Genomic DNA, 26653 nt, shown 5'->3' with positions numbered 1-26653 from the left:
AGATCAGACTTCCTGATGATTTAAATCCATTTTTTATTTGTATTTTCATACTTTACTCCCTTCATACCTTTGGGATCCACAGCAAGGATAGGTCCAATGTCACATGGGGCTCCAAGACCATACTTGTTTCTTGCAATAACACGGAGCATGTACTCCTCTCCATCAAGCAGACCCTGAATGTCACACTTGCATTGCGCAACTTCAATAGGTTGTCTGAAGAGTTGCATCTTAGCATCCTTCTTCTCAACCACATAGCCAATGACATCACTGCCACCATTGTCTGCAGGGTCAGCCCAGCTTATGCCAATGTTCTTCTTAGTAACCACTGTAGTCTTCAGGTCAACCACAGGCCCAGGAACGTCTAGTCAAAAAGTAAGTTATTTTTGATTATGTAATTTTCTTAGGATATAAGCAGAATAACAAATATGACTCTTATTTCATCCTGAACATTGTGTGTAGACTCACCCATGACATCAACTTTAGTGACAGCTGCCTTGGTTCCACTGCTGTTGGTTCCAGTGACTTGGTACATTCCATGGTCAGTTCTCAAGGCATGCTTGATAAAGAGAACGCTGTTCTTTCCCTGTGTCTCAATGACAACTCTTTCCTTGTCAGTTTCTGATTCGTCCTTGGCCCATTTCACCTCTGGTTGAGGTCTGCCAATCACGATGGCTGGAAGACGCAGGTTGACTCCGGCGCGAATTATGACTCCATTCTTTACCGAGTCATCAAAGTCCACAATGGGAGGTTCTGAAGGAAGAAATACATTTTAAGTACATTACTATGTCTGTTGTGTTATAGTTAAAAGTTATACTCAAAAGTCATACTTTTGTTGTGATATATGTAGATATTAAATAAAGGGGAGTGTGAATTGATACCTTGAGGTTCTTTTACTGTTACAGGCTCAGTTACTCCTGGCACTCCAGGTCCGCAATCGTTAACAGCAATGATACGGACTATATAGTCAGCACCCTCAGTGAGACCGGTCACAGTATACTTGAGCTCCTTGCATCTAAACTCTGTGCTACGTGTCCATTCCTTCTCTCCAGCCAGAACTTTCTCAACATGGTACCCAAGGATGTCTCCTCCTCCATTGTACAATGGAGGTTTCCAAGCCACATCAATGGAAGTTGCACCAGTGTCAACAACCCAAGGAGTGGGTGGACCAGGCGGCACTGTAGAATGGGACAAGATACATCTTAGTGCTCCTCGTAAGGCTACAGTATGTTCAAAAGTTAATCATTGGGATGTGTATTTAGACTTACAGATAGGATCCATGGCAATCTGAGGGTCTGTTGGGACACTGAAGGGCCCAGGACCAGCCATATTTTCAGCACAAACTCTGAAAATGTAAGTCAAGCCCTCCATAAGACCCAGAACCTTGACCTCCAGAGAGTTGAACAGGCTACGATTGACCCTTGTCCAGTGCTTGCTGTTGATCTCCTTCCTCTCGATCCAGTAGCCCAGGATGGGACTGCCATTGTCTTTGGGTTCATGCCAGGAGATGTGGATACTGTTAGCGTTGACCTCTCCAATCCTAGGTGTGTTTGGTGCATCAGGTGGATCTGAGGAAAGAGTAGAGGAAGACACATTTGACATTCTTAGATTAGTACAAATACTAATAGTGTTAAAAAGACAACAACCAGCTTTTTAAATTGAATACATAATTACCAAATTGATTCTTGGCAACAAGTGGCTCAGAGACACATGAAGGTCCACAGCCAGATTTGTTTTCAGCGGTAATGCGGAAGATGTACTCCTTTCCTTCAATCAGTTTGGTCACAGGGTATGTACAACCCCTTAGGGTTGAGGTCACTGTTATCCAGCCAATTTCATCATTCTTGTTGTCTTTCTTCTCCAGAATGTAGTTCAAGATCTCGCTGCCACCATCATCCAGAGGAGGTTCCCAATTGCAGATTACAGAGGTGTTTCTGATGTCCTCAAATGTGAAGTTCACTGGAGGTCCAGGTTTATCTAGACATCAAACATATGCCAGTGTCAAAGCAGGCAAATACACAAACAGTGTAAGCAAATGTAATCAATACAGTGTTAGGACATTAGGTGTCTTACCAAGAACATTAACCTCACAAGAGGCAGTTGCAACTCCATGAGAGTTCTCCACCCTGATGGTAAAGCATCCGTGATCCACTCTCACAGATTCACGCACCATGATAGCGGTTTGGCCCTTCTTGGTCTGGTCAAAAGAGACACGCTGCAGGATTGGAGTCACAAACACCTCCTCAGGTTCAGGCACCTTTGACTTGGTCTTCTTCTTAACCACTAGTGGTTGCTGTTTCTTGACAGGCTCCTTCGTGACATCCTCATTATCTCTCAGCCAGGTCACCGTGGGATAAGGAGAACCAGAGATAAAGGCATCCAGGCGGATTTCCTCTCCTTTTCGGATGCACAGGCCAGACTGCAGGCGTGCGTGGAGGGTAACCTTGGGAGCATCTGAAACACAATAAGTGAGATGTTATTAAATATAACTTTTTTAGTAACGTTTTAATGTATCACAGAAGGGCCCTCAGACTGGTTGATAAAGCCTAATCCTTACCAACAGCATCACAAGCCTTGATCAGTGGAGTGCTGCGAGATGGTTCACTAACGCCAGCAGCATTCTCAGCCCTGACACGGAACTGGTACTCCATTCCTTCAGTTAGGTCAGGTACAACATAGGAGAAACCAGGCACCAAGGAGGGGTTGATCCTCTGGAATCGTTCTCCCTCTTTTTCAATCTTCTCCAGGATGTAGCCAGTGATGACACATCCGCCATCATAATCTGGTGCTTTCCATGTCACAGTGATGGATTTTGAGGTTGGGTTAAGAGCCTCAACCCCAATCGGTGGATCTGGCTTCTCTGTAAATTAGTAAGGAAAGTAGAAAATTATAGCAAATATACATAACAACAAGTAATAAGGTAAAGACAGGGGCACACATTTGCAATCATGTTCTGAATACCGTGATATTGATACAGCCAAAATTAAAATCTTTCATTTTGATTATTCAGAGGAGTGTACAAATGTACAAATCGTACGTTTTATTTCTTCAGTGATGACAGGGTTGCGAAGATCTAGGAACACTCCCGGTCCAACTTTGTTGACAGCCTTCACCCTGAAGTGATACTCGCAGTTGAGGAAGAGATCCTTAACCTGTCGTGTCAGGATATTCTCTCCTGACATCACAGGCATGTAGGTCTTCTTAGAAGCCTCTCTGCGCTCCAGTACATAGCTGAGAATGGGGCTCCCACCATCATCCTCTGGAGCCTCCCATGACATTTTGCAGGAGGTACTGGTTATGTCACTGGCACTAATGTCCTTGCATTGGCCAGGAAGACCTGAGGAAATTACATTGTAAAACAGTCAAATTTATTATCTACTAAAACATACAACTTGCAGGTTGAATAAAAGTAAAGGGGTCTTACCAATAACTTTAACATTGATGATTCCAGTTGCTGTTCCAAGAGAGTTTTCCAAAGTGATGCTGTATGCACCGGCATCACCACGAACACATTTCAGCAGCTCCAAATGAACACTGTTCAGCTCACAGGTCATGGTGAGTCTATCATCAGCCTTACACTCCACTGTGTCCTTCTGCCACACCATCTTTGGTTTGGGAATGGCTCTATATGGGATGTTGAGGTGGAGTTTCTCACCCTCAACAACAACAACGTCTTGGGCCTGTACATCCATCGTAGGCATACCTGAGAAAGAAGACACAGTAATTGCAAGTTTTCCATATTTTCAAAATTGCAATTGTTTTTTTCACACATATTGACCAAAGTACACTTACAGTCAGGGTCCTTGGCAAACACCTTGTCAGAGATTGCGGAGGGGTCACTGACACCGATGGAGTTGATGGCACGCACCCTGAGGACGTACTGTTTCTCTGGAATAATGCCCTCCTCTACCTTGTACTTAAGCTCCTTAATTGGACGAGAGTTGACCCTCATCCACTTTTCTGTGCCAGCTTCAGAAATTTCAACATGGTATCCAGTAATATGGCTGCCTCCATTCTTTGCTGGGACCTTCCAGGTGATGGAAATATGCTCCCTGCTTGCGTCGGGAATAACCAGATCAAGAGGAGGAGATGGTGGACCTTCGAGAAAAACAAAGTACAACATATATATTTATTTTGGCTTTTATTTGAATAACGAACCAAGTAAAAGGCTATGACCACTAACTTACTTGTTGGATCTTCAATTGTGAGGATCTCAGTAGGTTCACTGGGATGTCCAACACCAGCCTCATTCTCAGCACGGACTTGGAACTGAACCTCGGTTCCTTCATCCACGTCAGTTACCTTGTACTTGCATTCAGCGCCTGGGGTCTTGCCGGACTTAATCCAGCGGGTTGCAAGCTTCTCTTTCTTCTCAATGACATACCTATAAAATACATGATATATGCGTTAAAATGTGAATAATAGAAGTACGATTCAGAAAAGGCGGCCTAAAGTCGTCTTGCATACTTTGTAATGGGTCTTCCACCATTGCTTTTTGGAGCTTCCCATTTCAGTTCAACGTGTCTCTTGGAGACCTCCAACACAGTCAAGGCATATGGTGGCCCAGGAGTGGCTAGAAGAAAAAAAAACAAGTTTAACATAAAAGTACACCATTTCCCATAGTAACATACTGAATGTCATATCCCAATACGATTTGAACTTACTGAAGGTGTCTTTAGCCAGTACGGCGTCTTCCAATTCACAGTAATCACTTTGTCCAACAGCATTCTCAGCGGCCACACGGAATACATACAGGGAGCCCTCGTTTAGAGGAGTCACAGTGTACTTGACCTCCTTTACAGTGGTGTCTATTGCCTGCCAGGTTTTGCGTCTGACATCCCTCTTCTCAACTAAGTAGTTGGTTATTGGTGAACCACCATCATTGTCTGGAACAGTCCACTTCAAGTCAGCATTGATCTTAGTAATGTTGGTCACCTCAAGCCATCGAGGAGCTGATGGAGGGTCTGGAACAGCAAAACAAACAATCATTATATGTCAGATGCATAATACACTCTGAATACATGGAACATTGAGGACAATTCTACTGAATATCCCTTCAATACATGTTGTGACTTACAGAGTCTCTCCTTGCAGACCACAGGATCGCTTGGATCACTGGGCTCACTCTCTCCAGCCACGTTGACAGCCTTGACTCTGAAGGAGTACTCCTGCTTCTCCATAAGCCCCTTCAGGAAGTGTTCTGTCGTTGGGATATCGTCTGCTACACGAACCCACTCTTCAGTTCCTGTCTTCTGAAGTTCAATAATGTAGGACTCAATCTTGGCCCCACCATCATGCTCGGGCCTAGTCCATTGTAGGCAGGCTGAGGTCTTGGCAATGTCTTTGATGTATGGTTTACCAGGGGCCCATGGAGGATCTAGAATACAACACAGGTTTTATAAGAACATGTTTTCTTGACTTTCACCCACAATATATATTGAAATAATACTTGAATGCTCCAAATCATACCAATTGGATCTTTAACCAAGATTGGATCAGTTTCAGTGCTTGGCTTTCCTGGTCCTGCGAGATTCTCTGCCAATACACGGAATCTGTACTTCTTCTTGGTAGGCAGTCCCTTCACCCTGAAATGAGAATAGAAACAAACTTAGTCAGACTGTAAAAAAATGTATGTGCTAGTAACCATTTCCCTTCACCAGACCTACCTGAAGGTGGTGTCCTTAATAGGCAACTTGTTGCATCGGATCCATTTGTCCTGTTCTTGGTCAAACTTCTCCACCCAGTAGCCAGTGATGGGACTACCGCCATCCTCATCAGGCTCATACCAAGTAAGAGTCAAAGAGTCCTTGGCAATGTCAGAGTGCTGTACTCTTGTTGGAGCACCAGGAGGATCTAAAACAACAGCATATCATCAATGAACTACAACATCTAGTTCAATAACTACATTGTATTATGCATGTATTCTATATAGAAATTGAATCTTTATAACAAAAACTATGTACCAAAGGAGTATTTGGCAATAATTGGCGCATGCTCGGTAGGGGCTCCAATGCCATACTGGTTTTCTGCCTGAACTCTAAAGACGTATTCTTTCAGAGGAGTGAGCTTCTGGGCATGGAAAGTCGTTTGCTTCACAGTAGAAGACAATTTCTGCCACTCTTCTTTGTCAATAGGACGTTTCTCAACAATGTAGTTAGTGACCACTGAACCGCCGTCATCTCTGGGAGGGTTCCAGGCAAGGAAGCAAGACTCATTGGTGATGTCAGAGATGTCAAAGGCAGCTGGAGGACCTGGCTTGTCTGTTGGGTAAGACGGAAAAGGAAAAAGAAAAATTATTAATATGTTCAAAGTTGTGGATTCTTAGCACATTACGTACTTTTAATGTACACAAGACATCATAGTACCAAGAATGTTGACATCAATAGTTGCAGTTGCACGACCACTGCTGTTGACAGCTTCAATGATGTACGTGGCAGTGTCTTCTCTTATTGTTTTGGCAATAGATAATGTAGAATGACCAGGCTTGCTGTCAATGGCAACATGATCATCTCCCTTCAAGACCAGGTCAGCTTTGGTCCATTTCACTTTGGGTTCTGGCTTTCCAAGCACATCAGCCGGGAGCTCAATCTTTGTTCCAGCCCTGGCAGTCAGTCCAGCAATCAGTTTCACGTCCAGCTGAATCTCTGGAGGTTCTGTTTGGATAAATGGATGTCTCTGTTTAATTAGAGAGCTATTTCATAAGCATCAAGTCCTTTGCTCTGGGACATTATGAAATAATGTTGTACCTTTTGGATCCACAGCCAGGATTTCATCTGTAGCCCTGCATGGATTGCTGGCTCCCAGTCTGTTGACTGCTCTAACACGATAGGCATACCACTGTCCTTCAGTCAAACCAGTCACCTGGAACCTGAGGAAGACACACAAATATTTATCTTTGAACAATCTGTATAGTCTATCATCAGTAATAAGGTCTGATATAGTATGAATAGAGACAGTAATGTAGAAGTTAACTTACTTCAGCTCAGGCAGGGGTTCACCACATGGCTCCCATTTGTCTGTGCCTCGTTGACACTTATCAACAACGTAGCCTTTGATGTTTGCACCACCATCATACTTAGGTGGCTCCCAGAACAGGAAGATACCTTTGGCTGACTTGTCCCTCCATTTCAGATTCTCAGGCGGGTCTGGCACAGCTGTTAACAAGAATGTTTTATGTTGTTTTAAATGAACCATTAAGATACAGGTGAAAGAAGATGTGGTATTGAGTAATACTTACTGGCCGGAGAGGACACATTGACTGGCTCATCGATGTAGGCAGGCTCTCCTGGGCCACATTTGTTGCAAGCAGTAACACTGAAAAGATACTCCTTGCCTTCGATGACATCTGAGACAGTGTGCTCCAGATCCATGACATTGGTGGCAACCTAAAAAAGTCACCACAAGATGAAATTCAATACATGATTTTGTCAGCAACAATGGAAGCTGTGATTGTTCAAAATGGCTAAGATGGTGTATAACATCAATCGCATTATAATATAACGTACCTTGACCCAGGTCTTGCGAGATACCTCACGTTTTTCAATTTGGTATCCAGAGACTGGGCTTCCCCCGTCATGTTCTGGTGCCTCCCACATCAAATGCACATGATGTCTGGTAACCTCTGATACTTTGAAGTCTTTAGGTGCACTTGGAGATGCTAAAAAAAGCAACATAACACAACACAGTGTTCAACAAAGAAATCATTTTATGGTTTGTTTCTATTGTGCTTCAATGATTGAAGGTAAATTCCTATATTTGTTGCAGTTCTTACCAATGACATTAACTTCAATCTCTCCTGAGACAGAGGACACATCATTTTCCAGTTGCAGGGTGTATGTTCCCTTGTCTGGACGCACACTTGGGGTGATGACAAGCTCTGTAAAGCCACTCTTTGTAACCATGGATACACGGTCACCAGTGGTCAACTCCTTGTCTCCAAATCTCCATTTAGCTTTGGGTGTTGGGTATCCAGAAATAGGGACACGAATTGTGAGAGCTTGAGGAACAATGACCTCTAGACCATTCTTGAATGCACCGAGGTCCATTGAAGGTGAAACTAAAGTGAAAAGAAAGATGTACATGTTACCACACTGTTCTAGATATTCTACAATATATAGCCTATATGTCGATTCAGAAGATACTTGTACTGAGGACTAATATGGAATAATGTACCATGTATATCGTCAGCCAAGACAGGTCCAATCTTATCAGCTGGATCAGACATTCCAGCTGCATTCTCAGCCATAACTCTGTAGTGGTACTTTTGACTCTGCTTCAGACCAGTCACCTGCACCACAAACATTAGTTATGAACAATTTACCAGTTTACCAGGATTAGTACTATATATATATATATATATACCGTATATAGAAAGTAGAAAGTGTCAGTGTTACCTTATAGTACAGGTCCTGGCAGAGCCTAGCGTTGCATCTCAGCCACTTGTCTGTTCCATCCTCACACTTCTCGATGATGTAACCTGTGATCATGCTGCCTCCATTGCTCATGGGAGTCTCCCAGGTCAGTTGAACAGAGTTCTTTGTTGGATCACTGAAGTTGAAGTTGAGGGGTGGACTGGGTTTCTCTGTAAATAGAGAGTATTTTAAAATGGTCACTGCTATGCAATTGCTTTTGTATAAAAAAAAAAAACCTTCATGTAACTCACCAATGGGGTCCATGATCTTCACTGGATCTGTGGCTGCACTTGGTTTACCAATTCCTGCTTTGTTTTCAGCTTTGACTCGGAAGATGTATTCCTTGTTCTCAACCACATCATTTAGAGTGGCAGAGCGGTCCTCTGGCTTGCAGACCATAGCAGCCTCCCATTTCACAGACGTCCTATCACGGAGTTCAATGATGTAGGAGGTAACCTCAGATCCACCATCGGAAAGTGGAGGCTTCCAGGTAACGGTGGCACCAAACCTGTTCACAATTCCAACCATAACGTTCTCAGGAGCTTCAGGCACATCTGTGAGAGAAACAAAATATTTCACATCCGCTTATAATCAAAATATATTATTCACTGTATTATTTGGGCAGATTCTTTTACTTTTGAATTGTGTTGTAAAATATGTTACGGCTGTTGTCCAGTGCTTACCAAACTTGTTCTTAGCTTGGACAGCTGTGTCTGTCTTAACTGTCTGGCCACTGCCCACTCTGTTGCGAGCACAGACACGGAACAGGTACATGGAATCCCTCTGGAGCGCGCTGACGCAGTATTCTGGAATGTCAGCGCGGTCTGTGGCCATTGTCCAGGTCTTGCGCTTGATATCACGCCTCTCTACCACGTAGGCAATGATCTTGCTGCCACCATCACTCTCTGGTTCATCCCAGGCCAAGCTCACCTCACCATCGGCAGTGTCAACCACCTTCAGGTTCTTCACAGGTCCAGGGACATCTGCCAACCACACATGTTTAATTAGGTACTGTTCTATGGAATGATTTATCCAAGTTAAAATGTATAACTTAATTCATATTTGTACAGTTTTATCAGAAGATCTTCATGTTCCCTTAAGAGCAGGTTCTGACATTCAGACTTAAAAACCTTTATTTGACTTACCAATGACATCTAGGTTGATGAACGCCTCTCCCTGTCCGTGTTTGTTCTTGATGACAATCTTATACCTTCCCTGATCATTTTTATTGGGGCTCTTCAGTCTGTATTCTGTCTTGTCTGTAGAGGTGTCAATGTTCTGCACTGGTAAGCTGACATCCTTGTAGAACCACTCAGCCTCTGCACGAGGATAGGCATCATAGGGAATTGTCATGACGAAGGGTTTCCCAGCATCAGTCACCAGGTTCTGGTCAGTCGTCTTGATCTTTGGCACAGCTGGAATTGGAAAAAAAGGAATCAGTCACATATCAATACTGTAAAAACTAAATTTACATAAAGCGCATGCAGAGAAAAAAATGTGGATGTTTGTGTGTAATGAGCTGTAACAGCTGATGTAAAGGCACTACAATGATAGCATGTTCATCATGTTCTGACATACCTGCCAGCTCCAACTTGGCTCTGGCATCCTTTTCCTTTGCAACGATTCTGTACTCTCCCTGGTCACGGGGCCTAATCTCACACACTTGCAGTCTGTGGACCTTTCCTTCACTTATCATCTGGTACTTGTCGCCCTGGACAATAATCATGTTGTTCCTCATCCATTTCACTTCAACTCTGTCTTTGTTGAGCTCCACCTCAAACAAAATGTCTGAACCTGGAGGCTCAAACACATCCGCTGGGGGTCTGATGATCTCCACAGGGGTTTCTGCCAAGAGGCATAATACATGTTGGACACACAGTATAGAACATCTGGATGAGGAGTTTAAACCAATCATTCTGTTAGGTAGGCACAGAAAAATGAAGAACTTGCCTTCAACGAAGAGTTTGGCCCGGGATCGCCTGTCATCAACTCCACAGGCATATTCGCACTCATCATCTGGTCTGCACTCCTTGATGCGCAATTTGCAGATCTTTCCATCTTTCTCAAACTTGTATCTGTTGAACACATAACACAAAACTCAGACAACCTTCTAAAACAAAATCCACTTGATTTAAAATTCAATTACTAATCACAAGCAAAATATTGTTAACAAACAGCTAGTTGGGCAGGAGGTTATTTATGAAGTACCTGGGACCCTCTCTGATCTCGCGTCCGTTCCTGTACCATCTGACTGCAGCCTTCTCTTTAGACAGCTTGCAAGTGAACTCTGCCTCCTCAAACTCAGTGATGGTCTGGTCTTTGAGTTGTGTGGAAAAGTCTGTGGGTGCCTCACTGATGATAAGCTCAGCGGTGCATTTGTCATCACCGACAACTGCGGTGTATTCACCCTCATCGGCCAGAATACAGTCCTTGATGGTCAACGTGTGCTTGTCTTTGTCTACCCTGTACAGGATGCGCTTGCTGAGGGTAACCTCCTGGCCGGCCTTCATCCATTTAACCGTGACATCCGGTCGGTTCACCTTGCATGTAAAGACAATGGTCTTTTTCTCTTGAGTATCAATGTCTTCAAGAGGCTCCAAAAACTTGAGTTTCTCCTCTGTATTTTCAAAAGACAACAAATTAATTAGACATTAGACAGTAAAAGCATGACGTTGTCCATCCACATCAATGAAATGATGGCACTCACCTTTCACAGTAGCATTGGCTGAGACCTTTGCATGTTCACCGCGCTGGTTGGTTAGTGTAATGGTGTAGGTACATTCATCTGTCCTTTGGGCATCCTTAATCCTCAGAGAAAAGACATTGTCTTTCTGGATCATGATGTACTTGCTGCTCTCAAACATAGTCTCTTCCTTCTTCAGCCACTTTGCTTTGGCTCCCTCAGTGTTCACCTCACAGTTAAAGACAATCTCTTGTCCTTCCTTCACTTGCGTATCTTTGATGGGTGTAATTATCCTGAGTTTCTCTGTTATAAGAAATAAGTGTCCACATTATCCTCTTTTATACGTGTATAAAGGTTTATAAGCAACACAGATGTTGTATAATACTTACCAATGACATACAACTCAGCTGAAGCTTTGGTTGAGCCAATGAAAGCAACATAACTTCCTTCATCCTTTGGTTCACATTGTTTTACAATAAGCGCTCTCCTCTTTCCATCACAGACAATGTCAAATTTGTCCCCAGCCGTTATCTCCTTGTCATTCTTAAACCATTTGACATCATAGGTGTCTTTGGAGACCGAGCAGACAAACTCAGCCTTTTCTCCTTCAACCACCTCCTGACTCTGAGGCCTGGCAATGAACTCGGCAGCAAGTTCTGGAGGAAACAAACATACTGTCAGACTCAAACGTGGTTTTTGGACTTTCTGAATCATATTATACACCATACATCATTTTCAGTTTGAATGACATTTCACACTGTCAAAGGGTGTTAAAAGTATAGTTTTTGTCCTTGCCATTCAGCTTCAGAGTAGCAGATGTCTTGGCGTTAGAGAGTCTGCAGTTGTACTCTCCAGCATCGTCCATTTTGAGATCCTGGATGATAAGAATTCTCTTCTTTCCATCTGCAATGTGTTCGTATCTTCCTCCCTCAGGCAGCTCCTTGTCACCCTTGTACCAGGTGACTTCAGCACTGGGCTTTGATACTTCACAGATCATTTTCACGCTGTCTGTCTCTGTTCCTTCCACGTTAGATAGGTTCTTTGAGAACCTAGCCTCCTCCTCTGCAAGGGTAATAGATTGTAGTCATCAATCCATGGAACTACAATATGTCTCTTGTAGAATGTTAAAATAATAACACTTACCAATGACAGTCAGCATGCCAGAGGATTTTGAGGTTTTTGCATCACATTCATATTCAGCTTCATCATCAAAGACTGTCTTTGTGATGATGAGAATGCGCTGGAGACCCTTGGAAATAATTTCATACTTCTTTCCTTTTCTGATCTCATTACCATCCTTGAACCAGCGCACCTTTTTGGGCAGAAAAAAACTATGTTATTTCATCTGAATGCCACATAGTCAAAGCACATGGTCACAACTCATGGCATTAGCATTCTTTGGTGGTTGATCACACAATTCTCACCTTTGCAGACTCACGAGACACCTCACACTCAAATCTTGCAGAGTCCTTCTCTTTGACTTCAACATCATGAAGTGGTTTGGAGAACTCAACATAAGGAGCTGTAAGCATATGAGCATATTGTTCCCTGAAATCATTTTGGAAATCCATCAGAAAACCTAATTTTATTAGGGATGAAAGTGTTACTTACGCTCAACATTCAGGAAAGCAGACGTTTTGAATTCCTTTGCGTCACAGGTATATGTCTTAGAATCATCAAGTGTACACTCTTGAATGATAAGTTTTCTCTTGCGGCCATCGACAACCATTTCATGTTTCTTAGTTTTGCGGATCTCCTGTCCATCTCTGAACCATTTAACTTCAGCCTTTTCTTTGGAAACTTCACATTCCAGGGTAGCAGTGGCCTCCTCTTCCACAGTCTGGTCCTCCAGAGGTTTGGTGAACTCAACTGGTGGCTCTGTTTAGAAAAGTATCAAATAATTAGAAGTAAAAAATGAATCGAACTACATTACTGTTCTTATTCAACTGAGAAGATCAACATACCAGGTAGTAAATGGACAAAAATTGGAATTAAAATGCCTTTTCCATTTCAGTGAGGCCCCTAAACGTGTAATTCTCAATACACATAAATGAAGCAAGACTTACCATTAACAGTAAGTGTGGCCTTAGCGTTGAAGTCCTTAGCAGTGAGTTTGACCTCACCAGCTTCTGTTAGTTTGACATCTCTAAGAGTCAGAGTGTGAGCTTTACCCTCAGCACGGGTTACAACCTATAAAAGAAAAAAAACACATTGATGCAAACAAATCTATACACATATAGATATATGCATACTATACACATGTTATACCCATTATACACTATACATGTATCTCAGAGCTGCACTTGACAGTAAAAATAGCTTTGAGAAATGCAGGCATGATAGGACAGCCTACTGTTATCACAAACAGATAGAGGTTCCTATGTGTCTAGGCCCTTATATGTACAACATAAAAACATGTTAAACTATTTCAACAGTGTGTTTATTTTACATGTAAAACTGTAAGCATGTCCATTTTAGTAATATTATCACAAAGTTTGTGTGACCGATTTGCTTACTAATAAAACCAGCCTTCTGGTGATAATAGCATTGATTTTGTAAAGTACTATGTACTCACCCTGTCGCTTTCTACCATCTTTGTGCTTCCAAGGAACCATTCTACAACAATGCCCTCATATGACAGCTCACAGTCAAAGGTTGCAGTCTCTCCAGCTGTTACAGTGACATCCTTCAGCGAACGCAGCAGACCAATTGATCGAGCTTTGGATCCAGGAAAAGCCATTGTTAGGTCACCCAGTTATGAAATGTAATTTTTCCACAAAAATCTTGCAAAAATTACTTGTTCCATTAGACTTCAGAACAACAGAATCAAGTATGACTTGTCTTTGCTAACCTACGTAAGTTGCATGTTGAGTGTGTTCTCGTGTGTTTGATTTGCAGCAAACTCTGGACAGAGGAATGAAGTAGCTCTGCAAAACTCTAACCACCCACTCTAGATAGATAAGGTATGTGGCTTCTAAAATAGCCACAACACCCGATTGGCCATTAGCTGACCACTGCCCAAGCCTTACTTATTATTGGTCAGCTAGAAAGGTGATAGGCGCATGATGTAAAAATCCTAATTATGTTAGCATTGCACATAATGAAAGATAAACCATTTAAATATCATAACATGCTGTACTGTTAGTCCATATCAAAACAAATGCCCAGCAACATTCCTCTGAACTCACCCTTCACTCTAAGCTGGGCATTGGATTTGGCATTTGCAGCCTGGAAGTCAACTCCTCCAACTTGATCCATGCGAACATTGTACAGTATCAGCATGTGCTTTGTGCCTTCCTCCTTTATTTCACAGTCCTGGACAAGGTTGAACAAAAAGCCATTAGAGATCTTTATGTATGTCTCTTGTCTCTCTTCAAGTATAAATGAACTAATTAAACTCCCAATGATCACGCTTATCCTGTGATGGATAATACTCTTACAGGAGACTGGTGAAGAGCTTCTCCTTTGAGCTTCCAGTGACCATGCACATCCTCCTCAGAGATCTCTGTCTCAAAGCGAGCAGTCTCAGTCTCTGTCACTTCCACACTGTACAGGGGACGGACTATCTTTATGTCACGCTCTGCAGAAGAGAAGCACATATTTGTTTGCATTAAGTTTGCACACTGAATTATCTGGAATTATATGTCCCAAAGGTATCATTGTTCTACCACACCTTCAATATCCAGCCTGGCTATGGTTTTGTCAGAACCACAGTCACAGGTATATTCTCCAATGTTGCCTTTTTCTGCCTTCTTGACTGTCAGAATACGCCTTTTTCCATCAGCTTTAAGAAGAACATTCTTGGATGGAATAATATCTTGTCCATCTTTAAACCATTTCACCTGAGCAGAGGCCTTGCTCAGTTCACAGACCATCATTACTTCATCCTTCTCAACTGCAGTGTAGTCTTGCAACTTGGTGACAAAGTATGGCTCTCCCTCTGCACAAAACAAATACATTTTTTGTCAAATAATTATTGCAGCTAGTACAGGAAGCTTTTGGCCAGTGCATGCTAATACAGCTTTGAACACATTTACATACCAAGAACAGTCAGCATGGCCTTGGAGCTCTTTCCCAATGCCTCAACTTTGATCATAGATGTGTCATCAATGGACACTTCCTTGAAGGCCAGGGTGTGGAACTTGCCATTCTCTGACATATGCACCACTTTGCTGGGATGCAAACGCACATCGTTCTTGTACCAAGTGACCTGGATCTTGTCATGTGAAAGTTCAATACTGAACTCTGCTGTCTCACGCTCCTTCACTGTGACATCCTTAATGGGCTTGACAAACTCAAGGCGAATACCTATAAGGAAATTATAAGTTAGTTTAGCTTATTATAACAGGCACTGTGGATGATCAGTTGAACACTGTAGATTGCAAATGTATTAAATAAATGCTAATTACCCTGGATAACTAGTTTTCCAGTTGTTCTCTTGTCCTCAGCCTCAAACATGTACTTGGCTTCATCATCAAATGCAGCGGATTTGACCACCAAAGTGTGAATATTTCCCAGTTGTGTCATCTCAAACTTGTCATCGGACGTCAACTCCTGAGATCCCTTAAGCCAACGGAAGCTCTTGGCCTTTCTTGACACTTCACACTCGAACCTTGCCTCATCCTTCTCATAGACTTGCACATCAGTCAAAGGTGTGATGAAGGTTAGTGGAAGTTCTGAAATCATAAAAATAACAAGAAAAATAATTTTATAAAAACTTCTATTGCAGCAATATCAGATGAGAACATAATGCATTCAAGAAACAGCAATCATACCTTTCACTTTCAGATTAGCTGTGCATTTAGCATTAGCAGCCTGGTATCCCACTTCACCTGACTGGTTGACTTTGCAGTTGTACAAAGTCAATGTGTGCTTGCCACCTTCTTCAACAATTTCCACATCCTGTGGATAATTTTGTAAGATCAGTAAAGAAATGAGTACATCCAAAAAATAATATTCACAGATTGTCTTTGTACTCTGAATATGTATGTTATGTTATAAGAATATGTCAATGAAACATACAGGGGAAGGATTTAGGACATCTCCCTTCAACTTCCACTGGCCATGGACATCATCCTCAGAAATTTCAACCTCAAAACGAGCCGTTTCGCCATCAAAGAGTTCAACTCCATACATGGGTCGAACCACCTTGATATCACGAGCTATAATAGAATATACAGAACAAGGTGTTCAAACAAACAAAAAAGCCTGATTTGATTTAAAAGTGCATTTACAATATTAATTCAATTACATTTATAATGTTTACCTTCAATATTGATATTTGCCATAGTCTTGTCAGTTCCACAGTCACATACATATTGCCCTCTATCTTTTTCCTCCACTTTCTTAATGGACAGGACTCTGCGTTTCCCTTCAGACTTCAGGGTCACCATCTTGGACGCTTTGATCTCCGTCTCTTTGTGGAACCACCTCACAGGGACGTCTTTGCTGAGTTCACAGTCCAGAGTGACCTCATCTTTCTCCACAGCGGTATAGTCTTGCAACTTCACTATGAAGACTGCGTCACCCTCTGAGAAGAGCATTAAATCGCAATTAAAAAGCTTAATTGCAGTTTGTACCACAATCTCATATGATACATTACATCAATCTGGCGTACTACATACAACAGTGCATACATTAAACAGCTGGTAAATAATATGAAAAAAAGAGAGAAGAAAGACACAGTTGTGGTTACCTATCACCGTCAGGTTTGCAGTTGATGATACTCCTTTAGCCTCTGCCTTAATTTGGCATGTATCATCTAGTGTCAACTCCCTCATTTCTAATAAATGTTTCTTTCCTTCAACATGGGTGATCAGGGTTCTGCTTGGATGGAGTTTTATTTCGTTTCTGTACCATGTCACTGTCACATTTTCATGAGTTAGCTCAAACTCAAATTGAACCATTTTACCTTCCTTCACAATTTGGTCCTTTAGTTGTGAGATGAATTTGAGCCTCATACCTACAATGTATTAGGTAAGTGCATAACAGGTTTGCCGTTATGAGCGAGTAAGGCTAGTGATCCATCAAAAATCCAGACACAGGAGATTATTAACCACAAAAAGAAATGATCGTAAAATAATTGGATTAACCAATACTTACCCTCAACTGTAAGTTGGGCTGTTGACTTTTTGCCCAAAACTTCAATAGTATATTGTGCCTCATCATCAAAGTCACAGTTGTTAATGACCAATATGTGTTTCTTTCCATCATCAATAATGTCATATTTAGAGCTTGCTGTTACAATGTCAGAGCCCCTTAACCACATGACTTTGGGCACATCTTTTGTGATGGTACACTCAAATTTAGCCTGTTTCTTTTCAGGTACAGACACATCCTTCAAGGGGACTGTGAAGTCCATTTCCATTTCTGGGAGGCACGGATAATGATTAAACATAAAATATAAACATACCTGCACATCGTCAACTTTCCTTTTCTGTTTTCTGAGGAGAAATATTAAAAGTACAGGTACTATTGTCTTCCTTTTTACAACGGCTTACCTTTAACTGTGAGCACAGCACTGGTGATAGCATTCAGAGCTTGGTAAGACACTTCACCAGACTGGTCAAGTTGGATGTGTTTCAGAGTGAGGAAACGTTTCTTGCCCTCAGCTTTGATGTCACATGTCTTTAAAAAAAGTTAACACATTAAATTAGATTATATATTTTAAAATATATATGTATTGTAAGTGTAAGGTACAGAGCTGATGACAATTTATCATTTCAAACTCGGTCTTACCGGTGATCTTGTAAGAACTTCTCCCTTCAGTTTCCATTCTCCAGCTACATCTTCCTCAGATATTTCAGTCTCAAATGAGGCCTCTTCCTTCTCAACCACCTCCACACTGGAAAGGGGCTTCAAGATCTCGGCTTCCCGCTCTTTATTAAGCAAAAACAAATTGTAATCATATACTTCATTTTTGTACCTTCATACTGACAACATTCTAAAAAGAGGTGGTTCAACAAACCTCCAAGTGTTAGTTTAGCTGCATATCTGCGTCCTTCAACTTCCATGGCATATTCTCCTACATCTTCAGGTTGTGCGTTCTTGATTGTAAGAGTTATTTCTTTTCCTTCCTTCTTCACCTCAGTCTTGCTAGTTGGATCATTAGGAATTTCATTGTCTCCCTTGAACCACTTCCAATTGGGTGTTTCTTTGAAGAGTTCACACTTGAATGTGGCTGTGGCCTTAGGTTTCACATGCTGATCTCTCAGTGGTTTCACTAACCAGTCTCTGATGATTTCTGTAGGAATGAACAAATAGATGTAGCGGTGTATCAATCATACAACCATTTAAGTTACTCGACTGATGCATTTAACATTTATTTTAAAGAATATTATTGTATAATTAGGTACATACCTATTACTTTGACAGTAGTTTCAGTCTTAATGTCCTCACATTCACATGTATAGACACCAGCATCTTCTTCCCCTGAGTTCTGGAGTGTAATTGCATGTTGCATTCCAATTACATTGATGGCCAACTTCCCTGCAATTTTCTTCAAGGGCTGACCGTTCTTCTTCCATACAACATCTCTCTCTTTGTTCAGCTCACAGGTCAGGTACATAGACTGTCCCTTGATGACTGATGTCTCTTCTTCCAAAGTCTTAATGAACTTCACAGGCAGCTCTATAGAAATATAATTCAAAAAACTATAAGGACATTACTGTTACAAACAATTAAATACACACAATTGCCTATGCAGCAACTAAGGCATTACTGTGTGGTTTAAATGGATGAAAAATGTGTTTATTTGCTATAAAAATACATTACAAAATGAAATATTTAAAATACCTTCAACAATTAGTTTGGCTGTGCATGTCACTTCTTTGCCTGCATTTTTGGCAACACATGTGTATTCGCCAGTGTCAGAAAGTTGGACATCAATGATGTTCAGTTTGCGATCTTTGCCATCAGAGGTGAATTTGTGCTTTGGGCTCTCTCTTAGGTTGCTTCCATCTTTCATCCATGTTGTTATTGCAGTTGAGGGTGAAACCTCACACTCGAACGAAGCAGCAGAGCCAATAGATTCAGCTTCCTTCAACACTATGTCCTGGAGTTTTTTAATGAACTTAAGGGGAACAGCTTTGAGCTTGAATCCTCCGAATGGTTCCTCTGGTGGTTTGTCTCCACCAGGTCTCATTCCTCTACCCTTGCCACCATCACCAGGGGATGGTGTTTGCCTCGCTGTAATGAAAAAAATTAAATACATGAAGATATCTGTTAATTACTTGTATCTCACCAATACTTCACCTCTTGCAAGTCTGGAAATTTAGTTTTTGATACTTTGATAGAATATTGTATGAATACATCTAAATATTTGTATACATATATATTTCTCATGAGCATGTTCTTTTCTGTTTTCTAGACAGTATTTTGTCTACTTGGAGGACTCACCTTGACTCAAGGTCACTGCTTAAAGAGCAAATTCTTACACAAGACAATTTAGATAAACAGACATGAAGTTTGGTGCAAGAGTGATATAAGATTTTAAAGATTAAGCATTGTGTTACAAGAGTTAAGCTTGTATATTCTCACCCCCAAGACCTCGGCCTCTGCCTTTTGGTGGTTCCTCCTTTGGTTTCCCATCTGGACAGAGAACAACAGTGTGACAACAGAGTCTATTGTGGTAAACAGCATTACATACAAAACAGACTCACAATAGATAAAAATGGACAAACCAAATGGACAAACAACGCAAGATAATGAAAATGAAGAAAGTCTTACACAATGTAATACTGTATACAACATGACAGGCACATGAAACACCACATGATGGAAAATGAGGAGAAACGTGGTATAAACTAGTACCAAATGCACTTAGAATTAGCACAGATGATTTGATGACCTGAATGAAGAACAAGATGAATTAGACAGACACACACAGACACACACACACACACGGAACATAGAATAAATGAGAAGAGTTGTTAAGATGGAAAACACAGAAACTTTAAGATGGATGGATGTAGATAGATAGATGGAAAGATGAATGAATAAATTGGTGGAGGTAGATGAAGATTAAATGATGTGAGTCATCCTCTGAGTCGTCACTTGGAAGGTTGTAGCAATCGCCACCTCACCTCGTCTGTCACCTGGCATCCCGGGGGTCTCAACTGCCCCATCTTCCAAGGATTCATCTTCCCAGTCCTCTGTGGAACCATAACTTTCACGCGGGACAAGCTCCCATCCCCACGCTTCATCCTCCTCTTCTTCCACCTCTGGCTCATCCTCATACACCTCTTCCTCCAGTTGAGTAGCAATTTTTCTCAACTGCACCGCTTGAGGTGAAAGCTCTTTCATCAAAGGAATCTTTCCTGGTGCTTCTTGGGTCTGTTGCTGTGGTGATGTTTTAGTTGCCACTTTTTTTAGGGAAATGGCTTCAACTGAATCTTTAGGGGAATCTTTTTTAGGTAAATATTTGCTTCTTTCTGCACTGGGCTTCCTTTCCATAGATATGGATTCAATTGCTTTTGGCTTCAGTTTCTCAACTCTTGGTGAAGGAGTCTTCTTAAGCTCTACACCTCTCTTGATGTCCTCTATGTGCTTTGGAACTTCTTCTTTCTTTTTAATCTCTGCTTCTTTTGACAGGCTATCTATCTTCTTTAACTGAATTGGCATATCTTCCTTGAGACTTTCTTCCTTCTTGGGAGGGACCACTTTCCCTGAAGGGCTTGGTTTTTGTACCACGCCAGGCTCTTTGTTTTTGGTTCTCTCAAGTTCCTTATCTGGAGACTTTCTCTCAGTAGTATCTCTTGATTCTCGACTTTGTACTTTACTTTCTGCCTTCTTCTGTATTTCCTCAGGGGACTTTATAACTTTTATATCAGCTTTAGGAGACTTTGCAAATGGCTTCAATTCAACATTTTCCTTCTCTTTTTCGGGAGTAGAAGTCATTTTAACCTTTGAAAGGGGTTTGTTAGAATCTTTTGGTTTTTCGTCTTTAGGTTGATGAGCTTCAGGTTCTTTCACCAGTTCTTCTCTATTGGGTCCCTCATCTCTTTTTGAAACTCCAGAGGGACTGTCTTTCTTAACAACTGATTTATGTATGTCTTTGGGTGTAGCAGTTCTTTCAAATGGTTTTAATTTCACAGTTTCTTGTTCTTTCTTATCTGGTGTCTGCTTTGCTACTTTTTTAGGAGCTAAACCTGTTTGGTCCTGGGGTTCTTCTTTACGGAACTTGGGTGTTTTCTTGGAAATTGTCTTCACTTCTACCTTCTCATCTTCAGGTAGATTTTTCAAATGTTCAGCTGATTCCTGAGCGGAATCCGTAAGTTTCTTTTGGTTACTATTGTCAACTGGACTGCCCATCTGCATGTGATCTTCTCTATCATGGTCAAAATGTGGAGCTTTGGTATGAGCCTCAAAAAGCAGTTTTCCATCAGATGTCCCAGGTGTGACTTCCTTTGCCTTCTCTTCTAAAGGAATCTGGGGCACGTTTTTAAGTTTGATGATGTCTTTGTCTTCCTCCTTATCTCTTGAAGGTATTTTCACCTTCTTCAAAGTTGGCACCTCTGGTTTCTCATCCTCCTGAACATGAATTCTACCCTTTTTGGGTGTTGTAGTGTATTTTTCTAAGACAGCAAAAATGTTGCATAATATAAAATGTATAAAGCACATACAACACAGAACTCACTCAGAATACTGAACAACTTGAAGACTTTTGTTCTGCATAACAACCAAACCAAAATACTAGACAAGGATAGGAAGGTTTGACATAACAACAAATAAAGGTAAAATGGCAGGTAAAATGTCCTCCACATAAAATACAATTAGACATTACATTTACATAAATATTCTACATAGAAAGTTAAGATATATAATAAAAAAATGTCAAGATGTTGTTTGTAAAAGAATGGACGTTTACCTTTGCTTGGTCCAGGCGCTGTAACAGGGCCTTTGTCTGTGGGAGATTTGTGACAAAGATGTAAGTCAGTTTAGACTGAATACATACAAGACATCTTAAGGGATATGGGAAATTGCCCATTAATTGAAGCATAAATATCTACCCACTATGGAATAGAGTAGATATTTTTGTTAGAGAAGAGAGCGTGACATGCAACACATCAAGAACATTTGTACATATTTAATATACACAGGGCATATTTTAAGTGAGTTAAAGAGCATGCTTCTCCAAAGTCTCACAATTGCCATCCTGCTTCTGGTTAAGTATGTAGTTAATGTTATTCATGGATTGCTTGATGATACATTTTCATTAGTCATATGATGACAGTAGATGCCATCATCTTCTTAAATGAAAGAAAGACCCAATAAATGGGACTTTTTTTTCTATAAGCGCAAGCATACAGAAGTAGTGTAGCCATCAGCTCCTTCAACAGTATCTGATACCATCGGAAAATCGGTTAGTCGAGCAATCACTTCATGATATCAGAACAAAGATACAGTATACCTCCAACAAGATTGTTCAGGTAAGACAAGCTACTTAAAATACACATGAAGCAAAAATATTTTCTATCCAGTAGCACAACATGTCGACTGAAACTCGATGTCCTGAATGCGCTATGTGAAGCACACATTAATAAGAGAGATATTCAAGAAGAGACATTTAAAAACAAAAAATACTAAAAGACAAAGCAAGAGACTACCTTCAGGTGGTGACAACTTCTCTGCTAGGGGAGCTGCCAAGGAAGTTGAAGTTGGCGGGGAGATAGTCTTCTCCACAGGTAACCCTTTAGCTACAGAAGCATGTCAAGAAATGACCATTTTGGCCAATATTTGAACGAACATATAATATGAAAGAGCTATAAAAGAGTACAAAAAAGACAAGGACATACATGACAAAATGGAAGACAGTGTACCTTCAGAGGGAGGTACTCTCTCTGCATGAGGAGCAGACGAAGCCTTTGGAGCTGATGGGGAAGGCTTTGTTTCCACTGTAGGCACTTAGGAAATAGGTATGCCATTGTCACAATCACATATATATCCGTTGGGCAAAGAGTAATATCAAGATTGACAAATCAATAAAACATAAACACAAACAGTTAAACATAAACACAAAAGAATATGAGTGGTGGGTACACCACATAAGATGGAAGAGAGTTGTGTACTTTGTGTACCCTGAAGAGGAGTGGCATCCTCAGCTATAGGAACAGGGGCCATGTCATGGGAAACCTTATAGTCTGGTTTAGAAGAAACTACATTTTTACAGATTCTAGACACACTAAACAGACAACATGCAACCTGTCAAGATGTGAAGGAAGAATATCCAACCAATTTCGGTTGTTAATCATGGTCAAGACACAAGATACCTAAAGAAGGTTACATAAAGAAGAAGAGTTGTCAATCTTATGATGATTGCGTGAATATCATTTCTCAGAATCAAATGGATACCTTTACGAGTTGTTTGCTGTTGATCCTTCTGTGAATGGCCTTCCTCTGCTGTCTTTCTGATGTTCTTGCTTGGTGTCTCCTGGGGTGTTTGAGAAGTCCTGTACTGAATAGCTTCCTCCTTCATGACAGAATCAGCTTTCTGATCAGGAATGGCTACATCCTCAGTGGGAACTTTCTTCACCAGTAGAGTAAGATCCTCCTTAGGGATGACTCTTTTCTCAGGTGTGGATTGTTTAGATAAAGAGACTTCCTGAGGCAAGGTGAGTATCTCAGAAGAAGATAGAGAACCTTTTTTCTCTGAATGAGCCTCTTTCTGAGATGGAGAAACTACTTTTTGAGACGGAATTACTCTCTCCTTTTGAACTACAGTTATTTCATAGGTAGCTTCTTCCTTCAGGTGTATTTGTCTCTGAATTGATCTGCCTTCATCTTCTGGACACATAGATTTCTTGAGCGGTATGTTTTTGTCTTCAGGAGACATAGGTTTTGGGGATTTACTACCTTGATTCTTGGTTAAAGCAGGTTTCTCATATGGAATTCCTTTCTCAGGTAAAACAACTGACGTAACTGCTTCCATTTTTTGAGAAATAACATTTTTGTGAGGAACTGCCTCATCTGTTCCCCTTTCTGAGCCATTTTCAGTCTTCCAGTCATCCTTGTACTTCGTGTACATATCTTCTGGCTTTGACTGAATAATATCCCCTCTTCTTTCATCTGTCCTCGCTTCTTCTTGTCGGTCACCGATTTCTTCTGTCAATAAAATCCTCTCCATAAACTTCAGCGATGTTTCTTGAGTCACCTCTACCATGGTTGTGGCAGTTACCTCTGTCCTCAATGGAACTGGGGCAACTTAAATATATAATAAAAGATTCAAGAAAAGCACCATGTAGCGGTGGCAAAGATGACAGACAACACCAAAACAAAGGGGAAGGGGGTTGTTTTTAGGTCTACAATGTTCTATGTATCCAACATATAATGTCGCAGCTCAAAATATATTTTTTATATATACTTATACTGATATAATGTGTAAAACTGTTACTTTTGCAGTGCAAGTAACCTAATTATCTCTGTGGGTGACTATTGTACAAAAATCTGGATAAACATAAGCTATAAATATCCAGATAATATGAATGTTGACAATTATCAGAGTGTTTTTCATGAAAAGTATTTTAGCATACCTTTGTTGAGGGTAACGTCTTCCTCCATTTTAGGTTTATCTATTGCCGTTTTCTCAGGATACACATCCCTTGGCATTACTGGTTAGATGCATATGAAATAATCAAACACAACACGAACATAGGGATATGACTACACACAACAACGAAACAACCAAAGATTGCATATACTAAAGTTTCAAATTTGCATTTGAAGAAGTTAATTGAGTAAAAGATTGACACAAAATAATGTCACTTTCAAACGGCAAACTTTTCAAACTGTCATCTCTTCAGAATTTACCTTGCTGCTGTACAGTTTGCCTTTTTGCCTCTGACTGGCCAGCTGTTTGTTGGGGCTTTCTAGTTTCGTCTGTCATGGGTGCTTCTGACTTAACATCCATGATAACTTCAAAGAATGTGTGAAGTATTATTATTAAAACCTTTGGTCAATTAATAAGATAAACCATTATCTGCATAGCACACTCTATCGAGTGTTTATCTTTTTTCCACTTTGATTAGACAAACATGAATATAACTGATTCATATGACATACATGATGATCCACAATAACATAACAGAAAACATTCAGGAAGAAATAGTACAAAACATTACAGTTGACACACAAGGCATTAACATGTATCCACACAAGATATAAGATTAAATTGCAGCATTAGGATAAATAAGACAGCTGCAACAAAAGGAGTGTACTTTCTGTTTTCTTTTCAAGTACCTTTTTTCAGTGTGGTATCTGTTGTTTGATGAACTTGGGCTTCATGTGGTTGAGTAACAGGTTCTTTTAAGCCTCGGACTTTTAAAATGTAAAAGAAAGGGGATGTTCACCTAAATTGCGAATACAATCTTTCGGTTTGAGTTTCACTCAGTTACCTGAAATATGTTTACATTTTCTACTCTACAGCATTGCTGTGGTCTCAAGCTAAATAAGCTCTTGATGGATGATATATCAAAAAGGAAATTTAAGTTAACATTAAAATGGTATTCCTATGTTATAGAGGCAGTGTAGAGCAATGTGCTTCAGAAACTGTAGGATACCTTTCTGTGAAATGACATCTTTTGGAGGTTGGGCTGGTTTTCTGACCGGTTCTGTTTTAGGGTACTCTTCATGTACCAAAAAAAGAATTGTTTGGGCTTAATAACCAAACTATAAGAATCCCTAAGTAGGTACTCACATACTACACACCATTGACAGCATATGTCAAACATTCACATATAATGACACACATGTAGGTATTGGACATACTTAAAGAGAAGAGTGATAGAAGAAAACATGGAACTGTACCTTTAGCTTGAAGAGTCTCAGGTGACTTTTTGGGTGTGGGTGCTGTCATTGGTTCTGGTTCAAACTGAGTTGAAGGTGCCATTTTTGGTCCTGGTGCAATCTTTGAGTCAGATGGCCTTTTTGGCTCTGTTTTTGGACCAGGAGCCACTTTTGGCTCAGGAGGCATATAAGTTGCAGGGCTAGGCACATCTTTCAGGTAATACAGAAACATAACTATCAATCAGTTCCAAGACATCAAAAAGAGGTAAGACTAAAAAAAGAAAATCATGAACACACTGAAAGAACATACAACAATCATAACAAACACCCAGGCTTTACAGTTACAGTGAATCACCACAAACCATTGAACAGATACACATTGATTTGTAGAAATCAAGTATATATGAAACCACCCTGCGATACCACAGTATATTCACACAAAAACATACACACATACAACACACAAAACACAAAAGGTTTGATGGGCAAAAGCCTAATGAGATGCAAAGCCTTTGCATCAGTCTAAATGGAAAATGTTTGAACAAAATGTTCATACTAATAGATTCTCTATAAAACACAGTACTCTGAGCATAAGAAAACGTGTAGAAAATGAAAACTTTCCATAAAAACAATAGACTTAAACAAACATATGTTATCACAAGCACAATTACCTTTAGGGGTGGCATGATCTTTTTGCTGTGCTACTGGGGTGATCTTTTGTTCTTCTGGCTTCCTTGCTTCAGGCACTTTTAAAACATTGTGATTCAATTTTTAAAATAAT

At 40.7% G+C, this 26653-nt stretch overlaps 1 protein-coding gene across 1 annotated transcript in view; it reads right to left on the bottom strand.

Moving 5' to 3' along the window:
- ttn.1 (titin, tandem duplicate 1) overlaps positions 1–26653 on the bottom strand; it is a 134321-nt gene that overhangs the window by 65275 nt on the left and 42393 nt on the right. Inside the window, exons 89-154 of the mRNA XM_047047516.1 lie at positions 26544–26618; positions 25894–26082; positions 25647–25712; positions 25327–25404; positions 24898–25002; positions 24621–24698; positions 23443–24291; positions 22911–22994; positions 22698–22787; positions 21959–21994; positions 20175–21665; positions 19630–19680; positions 18886–19278; positions 18451–18720; positions 18059–18334; positions 17830–17969; positions 17592–17718; positions 17194–17460; positions 16787–17053; positions 16358–16621; positions 16114–16253; positions 15867–15993; positions 15501–15767; positions 15133–15399; positions 14765–15031; positions 14532–14671; positions 14280–14406; positions 13667–13809; positions 13158–13281; positions 12703–12969; positions 12516–12613; positions 12235–12403; positions 11887–12153; positions 11481–11747; positions 11116–11394; positions 10617–11025; positions 10359–10483; positions 9987–10253; positions 9554–9823; positions 9092–9391; positions 8660–8962; positions 8391–8578; positions 8170–8284; positions 7769–8053; positions 7503–7654; positions 7235–7382; positions 6974–7151; positions 6744–6865; positions 6363–6650; positions 5961–6257; positions 5664–5850; positions 5467–5582; positions 5075–5374; positions 4662–4961; positions 4465–4570; positions 4185–4381; positions 3790–4095; positions 3422–3700; positions 3035–3334; positions 2555–2857; positions 2071–2451; positions 1672–1974; positions 1266–1565; positions 879–1175; positions 466–750; positions 68–361 (exon numbers count right to left, since the gene is read on the bottom strand). Coding sequence (XP_046903472.1) covers positions 68–361; positions 466–750; positions 879–1175; positions 1266–1565; positions 1672–1974; positions 2071–2451; positions 2555–2857; positions 3035–3334; positions 3422–3700; positions 3790–4095; positions 4185–4381; positions 4465–4570; positions 4662–4961; positions 5075–5374; positions 5467–5582; positions 5664–5850; positions 5961–6257; positions 6363–6650; positions 6744–6865; positions 6974–7151; positions 7235–7382; positions 7503–7654; positions 7769–8053; positions 8170–8284; positions 8391–8578; positions 8660–8962; positions 9092–9391; positions 9554–9823; positions 9987–10253; positions 10359–10483; positions 10617–11025; positions 11116–11394; positions 11481–11747; positions 11887–12153; positions 12235–12403; positions 12516–12613; positions 12703–12969; positions 13158–13281; positions 13667–13809; positions 14280–14406; positions 14532–14671; positions 14765–15031; positions 15133–15399; positions 15501–15767; positions 15867–15993; positions 16114–16253; positions 16358–16621; positions 16787–17053; positions 17194–17460; positions 17592–17718; positions 17830–17969; positions 18059–18334; positions 18451–18720; positions 18886–19278; positions 19630–19680; positions 20175–21665; positions 21959–21994; positions 22698–22787; positions 22911–22994; positions 23443–24291; positions 24621–24698; positions 24898–25002; positions 25327–25404; positions 25647–25712; positions 25894–26082; positions 26544–26618 — 15846 coding nt within the window. The remainder of the gene's footprint in view (positions 1–67; positions 362–465; positions 751–878; positions 1176–1265; positions 1566–1671; positions 1975–2070; positions 2452–2554; positions 2858–3034; positions 3335–3421; positions 3701–3789; positions 4096–4184; positions 4382–4464; positions 4571–4661; positions 4962–5074; positions 5375–5466; positions 5583–5663; positions 5851–5960; positions 6258–6362; positions 6651–6743; positions 6866–6973; positions 7152–7234; positions 7383–7502; positions 7655–7768; positions 8054–8169; positions 8285–8390; positions 8579–8659; positions 8963–9091; positions 9392–9553; positions 9824–9986; positions 10254–10358; positions 10484–10616; positions 11026–11115; positions 11395–11480; positions 11748–11886; positions 12154–12234; positions 12404–12515; positions 12614–12702; positions 12970–13157; positions 13282–13666; positions 13810–14279; positions 14407–14531; positions 14672–14764; positions 15032–15132; positions 15400–15500; positions 15768–15866; positions 15994–16113; positions 16254–16357; positions 16622–16786; positions 17054–17193; positions 17461–17591; positions 17719–17829; positions 17970–18058; positions 18335–18450; positions 18721–18885; positions 19279–19629; positions 19681–20174; positions 21666–21958; positions 21995–22697; positions 22788–22910; positions 22995–23442; positions 24292–24620; positions 24699–24897; positions 25003–25326; positions 25405–25646; positions 25713–25893; positions 26083–26543; positions 26619–26653) is intronic.

Source organism: Hypomesus transpacificus, chromosome 23 (assembly GCF_021917145.1).
Source record: "Hypomesus transpacificus isolate Combined female chromosome 23, fHypTra1, whole genome shotgun sequence".
Taxonomy (NCBI): Eukaryota; Metazoa; Chordata; class Actinopteri; order Osmeriformes; family Osmeridae; genus Hypomesus; species Hypomesus transpacificus.
Note: the sequence above shows the minus strand (reverse complement) of the source record. Positions and strands in the feature narration are given on the sequence as shown.